General features: G+C 43.8%; 1 protein-coding gene across 1 annotated transcript in view; it reads right to left on the bottom strand.

Annotated features, from left to right (window-relative positions):
* Positions 1–449: 449 nt before the first annotated feature.
* The window catches only part of LOC143123518 (double C2-like domain-containing protein beta), a 14,350-nt gene continuing 5,501 nt past the window's right edge, over positions 450–9,298 (bottom strand). Inside the window, exons 4-15 of the mRNA XM_076284972.1 lie at positions 8,926–9,223; positions 8,636–8,695; positions 7,923–8,075; positions 7,629–7,708; positions 7,407–7,481; positions 6,296–6,405; positions 5,397–5,529; positions 4,738–4,788; positions 2,659–2,810; positions 1,595–1,676; positions 1,131–1,227; positions 450–580 (exon numbers count right to left, since the gene is read on the bottom strand). Coding sequence (XP_076141087.1) covers positions 450–580; positions 1,131–1,227; positions 1,595–1,676; positions 2,659–2,810; positions 4,738–4,788; positions 5,397–5,529; positions 6,296–6,405; positions 7,407–7,481; positions 7,629–7,708; positions 7,923–8,075; positions 8,636–8,695; positions 8,926–9,223 — 1,422 coding nt within the window. The remainder of the gene's footprint in view (positions 581–1,130; positions 1,228–1,594; positions 1,677–2,658; positions 2,811–4,737; positions 4,789–5,396; positions 5,530–6,295; positions 6,406–7,406; positions 7,482–7,628; positions 7,709–7,922; positions 8,076–8,635; positions 8,696–8,925; positions 9,224–9,298) is intronic.

The raw sequence follows: 9,298 nt of genomic DNA, 5'->3' as shown, positions 1-9,298 counted from the left end.
TGGAAAAATATGGTAACAGGGTGGAACAGAAAGATGAATCAAACATCATCTCTGCAGTATGATTGGAGCACAGTGAGAGGTCAAGTTTCATCTCTAACATCTGACTGGAGCACAGCTACGAGTCAGGTGTCATCTCTAGGAAAAGGACTTCTCAGTGAGGATGTAGGGAGATGACTTATCAGTCTCTGAGGTTGTAGGGAGATGACCTCTCAGTCGCTGAGGATGTAGGGAGAGGACTTCTTAGTCTTTGAGGATGTAGGGAGATGACTTATCAGTCGCTGAGGATGTAAGGAGAGGACTTCTCAGTGAGGTTGTAGGGAGATGACTTCTCAGTGAGGATGTAGGGAGATGACTTCTCAGTCGCTGAGGATGTAGGGAGATGACTTCTCAGTCGCTGAGGATGTAGGGAGATGACTTCTCAGTCGCTGAGGATGTAGGGAGAGGACTTCTCAGTCGCTGAGCGGCTGCTGGTTGTTGAGGAGCACGTGCCAGCGCTCAATCCGCTGGTCTTTGTTCTTCAGACACTCGTACCAGTGCTTCAGACATTCCCCTTTAGCAGAGATGCCCAGCTGACAACCGCCTGCAGGGCCAGAGAACCCACCAACATCTGAGAACCCAATCAGAACTTGCAGAACTCTGGCAAAACCCTTAATTCTAATTTATTTTCCAGGTGGCAAAAGGGTCTGTTTTTTACAGTGTAGTCACAGAATTGACAGCTAGTATATCATGATATCATATTCACTAAATGTGACAAAAAGTGTTCCGGGTTTAGAAATCACTTAGAATTGCTTACAGTGCCTTTAATAGACACAACACATTGCTCTCTTGACTCATAACATGTACAGTGCCTTTAATAGACACAATACAATTAAATTTTCAATTCAATTCAAGTTTATTTATATAGCACATTTCATATGGCATACACAGACTCAATGCGCTTTGCACTGCTCTCTCGACTCATTATACGCATAATGCCTTTAATAGACACAATACACTGCTCTCTCGACTCATAACACGTACAGTGCCTTTAATAGACACAATACACTGCTCTCTCGACTCATAACACGGCTCTTGTCACACTCACTCGGCGAGCAGAGCCCAATGCTTTCTGAACACACATGAAGTCTTACCGATGAAATCATTGGCCGAGCCGCGGTCATAGTCCCACACAGAGATGTCCAGTGTCTTCTTGGCCAGGTCACCGTGTTTGACCTCAAAACTGAAATCCTGCAAATGGACACCTACCATTAAGCCTGCAGCTCTATCTATCGGGACAGGCACCATTTCCTTCACTCCAGGTCATCTATTTACCAAACCACGACCTGGCAGGTCATCTATTTACCAAACTACGACCTGGATGCAAATCAGGCCCTCTGGTCAATTAACCAGCAACTTTACTCACAGATGGCATTGAAACCCATCATGACATGGCACACGTGCACTGTAACCATTACATCAGTATGTGTATCTGCTAAAACATGGCATGCTGACACATTGGTTCATTAACTACATGGCACGTGTGTGTGTGTGTAGGTGTGTGTGTGTGTGTGTGTGTGTGTGTGTGTGTGTGTGTGTGTGTGTGTGTGTTTGAGACCTCATTAAACTCAGGGTTCAGGGTCTTCTTCTTTATCTGAGTCTTCCGTTTGCCTTTCTTCCCCATGTCAGGCTGCAAACAACTGCTCCACACACACACACACACACACACACACACACACACACACACACACACACACACACACACACACACACACACACATGAATACCAGAACATGAGGAGAACACACTGAGGTTTATACACTGATTTTGCAAAAGTTCTTCAGCTATGACGTTAATGCACAGGGGTGGGCAATACAGGCTATGTAGGTAATTTCTCATTTTTTAGAGCTGGCCAGAGACAACAGATGAATATTAGCCCACACAGTACTTTTGCCTGTTGATTAATGAGTGCTGCCTCTTATCAAATAAGCGTGATCAGATTCTGATTCATTAGGCCATTAGGCAACTTTTTATATTTTATAAAAGTATAATGTGATGCACTAAAGTAATCCTGAATCTTGAATCTACATTTAGTTGTTATAATGGATCATCTCTGTAATTATGTGTGTGTAATAGCTAGCACAATGAATAATCTCTGTCTTCATATAATGGATAATCTCTGTGTTAGTATAATGGATAATCTGTGTGTTAGTATAATGGATAATCTGTGTGTTGATGTGTTAGATTATCTGTGTGTTGGTGTGGTGGATAATCTGTGTGTTGGTGTGATGGATAATCTGTGTATTGGTGTGGTGGATTATCTGTGTGTTGGTGTGGTGGATAATCTGTGTGTTGGTGTGGTGGATAATCTGTGTGTTGGTGTGTTGGATTATCTGTGTGTTGGTGTGGTGGATAATCTGTGTGTTGGTGTGGTGGATAATCTGTGTGTTGGTGTGGTGGATTATCTGTGTGTTGGTGTGGTGGATAATCTGTGTGTTGGATTATCTCTGTGTTGGTGTGGTGGATTATATGTGTGTTGGTGTGGTGGATAATCTGTGTGTTGGTGTTTTGGATTGTCTGTGTGTTGGTGTGTTGGATTATCTGTGTGTTGGTGTGTTGGATAATCTGTATGTTGGTGTGATGGATTATCTCTTGAGGTCTGGTTAAACGCTGAGCACCTACATTTTGATGAAGGGGTCGGAGTAGCCGTTGGCGTCCATGGCGATCAAGTGAGCGCAGCGGATGACTCCCACCTGAAGCTCCCCTTTCTTACTGCTGTAGGTCAGAGACACTAGGACACGCCCCCTTTCTTCCGCCTCTGCCCCCTCGGTCACCTACACACAAACACATAGACACACACATACACACACACACACACACACACACACACACACACACGCACGCACACACACATGCACGCACACACACATGTAGACACACACACACGCGCACACACACACACACACGTAGACACACACGAACACGCACACGCACACGCACACGCACACGCACACACAAATACATACACGCACAAACACACAGAGAGACTCACCATCTTTACTTTTCCTAAGGTTTACACAACTATCTAATCTTATGGTTATGGTTATGGTTATGGGATTTGGCAGATGCCTTTGTCCAAAGCGACATCTAATCCAGTGTTTCTCAAACTTTTTTTCTGGGGACCCACTTTTTAAAAATGACAGACTATCGCGACCCAACTCGTGACTGTGGTAGTTAACAAACTAGATCAGTGGTTCTCAAACTTTTTCTTTCATTCCCCACTTTGAGGGGGCATTCTCGAGCCCCACCTGTCCCTCATCGCTCTAAGAAAGTGGTAGGTCAAGCTTAAAATTGTCAAATTTATTGAAATAATGACAAGTTCTAAATATATCCTCTTCAACAGAGTTAAAATCAGCTGGTGCTGCATATATAATAATAAATAAATACATAACACACATATTTCTGTTTTCCAGCAACATATTAGGAAGCATAGGCCATTATACAGCATTGTACAATATATTCAATGAAATGCCAACATGCTGCATTAAATGGATCCATAATCCAGTCATACTGAGCACTGCTGGTTGGGAAATATTTTTAAAATAAACTTTGCAGGGATGTGATGTAGGCCTACTGTTTAATACATGGGATCACAAGAGTGCCTCCCAATCAGACGTTTCAGCGATTTCGCTCAGAAATCTCAAAGGCATAATACTGTCGCGATCGAGGCGCCTGTCCCATACTCAAGTTTTTTTGGTGAATGCAGTAATCTTATTTGCTAGGTGAGGTAGGTGCTTGTTTTTGCCTTGTAACTGGACATTTAACTCAAATTTATCGCTAAGATATATCAAATATATCGCTAAGATAGGCCAGCTTCATCAAGAAATGTTCATTAGTGAACGTGCTTGCAGATTCAAACATGCGCAAGAAGAAGAGGCGACTGGGAGCTGAAACACGCGCGACAGCACTTTACCTCGGGAAAGCCACCTTGCCTCACTGTGAAACAGTACAGCCTTTTGGTCAGCTACCATCTCTTCGCAAAGTGTGGAGAATAGACGCACTTTTAAGGGCTGGGTTTTGATGAAATTCACCACTCTCACAACAACGTTCAAAATCTCATGTAGGTCGGGACTAACTTAGCTGCCTTGACACGAGCGCTTCCCTGTGAATATCACAGTGCGTCCATTGCGCATTGGGTGCTACCTGGGCCCAGGCTACAGATAAAAAAATGAATTAAAAAAACTCCTGTTTTTCACGTCAGTTCGCGCCCCACCTGGCATGTCTCCGCAACCCAGTAGTGGGTCGCGACCCACAGTTTGAGAAACGCTGATCTAATCTAATACACAGGGGTGGGCAATGCAGGCTATCTATCCAAGGCTATCTATCAATACACACACACACACACACACACACACACACACATATTACCCCCACCCACACACACACAGACACACACCATACCCCCATACAATTTAACTTTTTAATTACTACTTTTAAATTATTCTTTAAAGTTGAGCTGGTTCTTGAGCACAAGAATTTCATTACTTATTTATTTTGTTTATTTTATGAGTACATGACAACAAACTACCGGTACTTGAACTAAATCCCAGATCTAATCAACCTTTTACTTTCACGTAGTAAAATGGCATACCAGTGATAAACCACCTAATTCCCATGTGTTTGTGTGTGTGTGTGTTTGTTGTGTGTTGTGTGTTGTGTGTGTGTGTGTGTGTGTGTGTGTGTGTGTATATTAAGTTTTACCGTGTCATCATATAGAGCCATGCCTCGGACAGAACCGCCAACTGCTGTCCTCTTAACCTATGGAATACACATGCACATACACACAGAAAGATACAATGTGTTACAGTAACACACACAGTCTTACTAGGACACACACACAGTCTTACCAGGACACACACACACTATCTCACCAGGACACACACACTATCTTACCAGGACACAAACACACACTATCTCACTAGGACACAAACACACACACTATCTCACTAGGACACAAACACACACACTATCTCACCAGGACACACACACAGTCTTACCAGGACATACACACACTATCTCACCAGGACACACACACAGTCTTACCAGGACATACTGTACACACACAGTCTCATCAGAACACACACACAGTCTTACCAGGACACACACACTATCTCACCAGGACACACATACAGTCTCATCAGAACACACACACACAGACTTACTAGGACACACACACACACACACAGTATCTTACCAGGACACACACACACAGTCTTACCAGGACACACACACTATCTCACCAGGACACACACACACACTTTCTTTCCAAAGTGCTGAGTCTCACACACACACACACACACGCACACGCACACAAACACGAACACGCGCACACGCGCACACAAAAACACACACACACACACTCTTACCGGGATGACCCTCTCCAGACATACACTGTAATCCTTCTTCTGGTTGTGCTTGAGCTTCTTCAGAGCGACTCTGGTTTCGCCAATGAATTCGTTATGACCAAACCTGTCTTCGTCACTCACGGACAGCCTAAAGAGCAACACAATACTCGCTTACATGGTCTTATAGCTGAAGTTGGATTAATAGCTGGGATTAGTCTGATGTGGGCGCTTGCCTTTCTTTAGGAATAGCTTTTAACCGTTCAAACCAAGAACAATAACTATAATTATAATGGCAAAAAAGTATTTCTCTAGAAATCTAGGCGAATGATAAATGTCCACACATAAACTATAGCGATAACAACATGAAGAACAATATCGCTGGGGATCACTTTCAGAGCGATTTTGAGAATGATAAAAAGCTGATAGCCAATCAGAATCCGTCAAATTTTAGACATCACATTTACCAACACGAGGAGAGACTTGCCTTATCGTTGGTCAGTGTGGATGCTTTTATAGTTAGAGTTAGAGTTGAGTTATCTGAGTTAGTTGAGTTATCTCATATAGAGTTAGAGTTGAGTTATCTGAGTTAGAGTTGAGTTATCTCAGTTAGAGTTAGAGTTGAGTTATCTGAGTTAGAGTTGAGTTATCTCAGTTAGAGTTGAGTTATCTCAGTTAGAGTTAGGGTTGAGTTATCTGAGTTAGAGTTATCTTTTATCGTTATCGTTCCTGGTGTGAGCGGCACTCCAGTCTGAGGAGTGGTAATAAGTCTGATGGTTGGGTTAGACTTCGAGGATGGGTTTAATCTGATGCCATTCTTTAGTGTAAATGTTTTGCACTGCAGGTGTGGGAGGTCATGTTCTATAGGAGTGATGCAGAACGTTGCTGAGTGCTTAATCCTGCAGGTGCTGTTTCACCTGAGCGTTCGACGCTGCAGGTCGTCACCAGTAATGCCATGGTAAACTAGAGTCTCGTTCCAGACGGGGTTGAGCGTATTCTTCTTTGTTTTAGTGCGCAGCTTGTTGGCCTGGAGAAACAATCAGAGTGACAGAGAGAAAGAAAGACAGAGGCAAGCCCGGGGATGGAGGTGGGAGAGAGAGGGAGAGAAAGAGGGAGAGGGAGAAAGACAGAGGAAGGCCGGGGATGGAGAGAGAGGGAAAGAGAGAGAGAAAGAAGGTAAGTAAGAAAGAAAGGTGACTGTTTCTATCTTAACTTTCAGTTCAGTTACTTCCTCTGCATCACCATAATACCCTGCTACCCTGATTGGTCCAGCCTCAGAGGCACCAAACAGTTCTGTCTCCTCCAGGACACTTTATTATGGTAAATAGACTGCAGTTATATTTTATTATGGTAAATAGACTGAAGTTACAGTAGACTGCAGTTATATTTTATTATGGTAAATAGACTGCAGTTGTATTTTATTATGGTAAATAGACTGCAGTTTTATTTTATTATGGTAAATAGACTGAAGTTAGACTGCAGTTATATTTTATTATGGTAAATAGACTGCAGTTTTATTTTACTATGGTAAATAGACTGCAGTTATATTTTACTATGGTAAATAGACTGCAGTTATATTTTATTATGGTAAATAGACTGCAGTTTTAATTTACTATGGTAAATAGACTGCAGTTATATTTTATTATGGTAAATAGACTGCAGTTATATTTTATCATGGTAAATAGACTGCATTTACAGTATATAGCATCTGTCTACTCCACCGAGCACTCAACGCGTTTTACAGAGTACTGTCTCACATTCGCACATTCACATTCACACTCACACTGATGGCGGTCTCTCTTCAGTAGTGATTGGCCATTGCTCACCAATGATTGGTCAAACCTCAGTGGTGATTGGTCACTTGTCACTATTTATTGGTCCTACCTCCCTGGTGATTGGTTACTTCTCTCTAGTGATAGGTCACACCTCATTGGTGATTGGCCACAAATCATTGGTAATTGGTTTTACCTCACCGGTGATTGGCCACAGTTCACAGGTGATTGGTTCCACCGCACGGTCATCACCTACCTTACTGGCCCCAGGCAGCAGGTGCAGCTTGACGTAGGGGTCAGCGAGCCCATTGGAGTCCATTGGCTTCAGGCCCTGCAGGAAATACCACAAAACAGTCTCATAGAAGACCTCAGGCTCACTTTTCAATCAAATAGTGCAATGTCTGCATCTGTGTGTGTGTATGTGTGTGTGTGTGTGTGTGTGTGTGTGTGTGTGTGTGTGTGATAGATGGCACACGACCTTGGCTTTGATGATGCTGCAGTGTAGACTGCTGGTCTCCCCTTCATACAGCAGACTGAACTCCAAACAGCCCAGAGTTGCTAAAGCAGGTGAACAGGTCAGGTGCAACAGTGTGATTCATCAAGCCTCATTCCACTCCATCAGATTATATTTAACACACTCTTGGTATATATCTTGAATTTCCCCTTGGGGATCAATAAAGCATCCATCCATCCATCCATCTATCTAACATGGTATTAATATTTAACTGACTCTTAGTTTCCCTGCAGATGTTCATAATCACTGGTGTCTTACGGGTGTCGTCGGAGTCGTAGCCGTCTGCCTCTTCTGCAGCGGGCGGTGGTGGCGGTGGTGGCGGCGGCGGGCCTGAAGGAGGGGCGGGGCTCAGTTTCCCTGGTAACACAGGCAGAGATGGAGATGCTTCTGCCAGGAGGGGGCCTCCTTGTCCTGTACGAGGCATCAGGAGGGGAAGCACAGAGTAACGCACGAATTGAAACGGTCACGATACTTCGCTGAGTAACTCACAAATCGATAACATCACGATACGTCACAGTCGTGAGTAACTCACGAATCGATACTCGAGTAACTCCATGGTTATTTATGAATAAACCACTACATTTCTCATTGCTGTGCCTTTATTTAACTCGATGGTTATCTATGAATAAACCACTTAATTTATCATTGCTGTGCCTTTATTTAATTCTATGGTTATCTATGATAAAACCACTACATTTCTCATTGCTGTGCCTTTATTTAACTCTATGGTTATCTATGAATAAACCACTACATTTCTTATTGCTGTGCATTTATTTAACTCTATGGTTATCTATGAATAAACCACTACATTTCTCATTGCTGTGCCTTTATTTTCTGTTCTAAACTTCCTCACTGGAACCTATGTCCTCACGGGGCTTATTGCTTAATTACACCACAGGTGTGAGTGAGAGTGTGAGTGTGAGTGTGAGTATGAGTATGAGTGTAGGCTTGGTGTCTGTCTCAGGTCTTACCTGTGATCGGGGTTGAGTCTCCAACGTTTCCCTCATCTGACTGAGTGTTGCCATGGTACTCTGACACAGCTCGGATATGTTGTTGAACACCTGTGACCTGTTCATGAGGTCTCATTTCTGATTAAACACACACACACACACACACACACACACACACACACACACACACACACACACACACACACACACACACACACTGTTAAACCTTGAACATAGCGTTAATATTTTCCGTTTAAGCTGATGCCGTCATGGCTTAACCTGCCTACCTTGCAAGTGTACACACTCCTCACGTGCACGCTCCTGGCCTATGTGCTCCTCACGTGCACACTGTTCGTGCACAAACCCTGGGCACACAGGCGACTTGGTCACTGCAGGGGGGTGACTCTGGACCCTAAAGTCTGCGGCTGGGGCTACTGTGCCTGAAGGGGGCGCTCTGGAGTCTATGGGTGGGTCACCTGGTTCTGTGTGAGTGGCACCAGCGTATCTGGTCGGGGTACTGGAGTCTGCAGGTGCTGGGACAGATGGAGCCGGTGCCAATGCCTGCTTAGTCTGTCCCCTGAAGAACCAGGCTCCAGATCTCCTCGATACCTGAAGGAGACGCACATGTTAGGCACATACAGTATATGAAAATAGCAGTAATGTCAACGACTGGCAAACCGTTGA

Source organism: Alosa pseudoharengus, unplaced genomic scaffold, assembly GCF_046254945.1.
Source record: "Alosa pseudoharengus isolate Yale_2024_CS ecotype anadromous, Long Island Sound unplaced genomic scaffold, YU_APseudo_1.1 YU_APseudo_1.1_scf_14, whole genome shotgun sequence".
Lineage (NCBI taxonomy): Eukaryota > Metazoa > Chordata > Actinopteri > Clupeiformes > Clupeidae > Alosa > Alosa pseudoharengus.
Note: the sequence above shows the minus strand (reverse complement) of the source record. Positions and strands in the feature narration are given on the sequence as shown.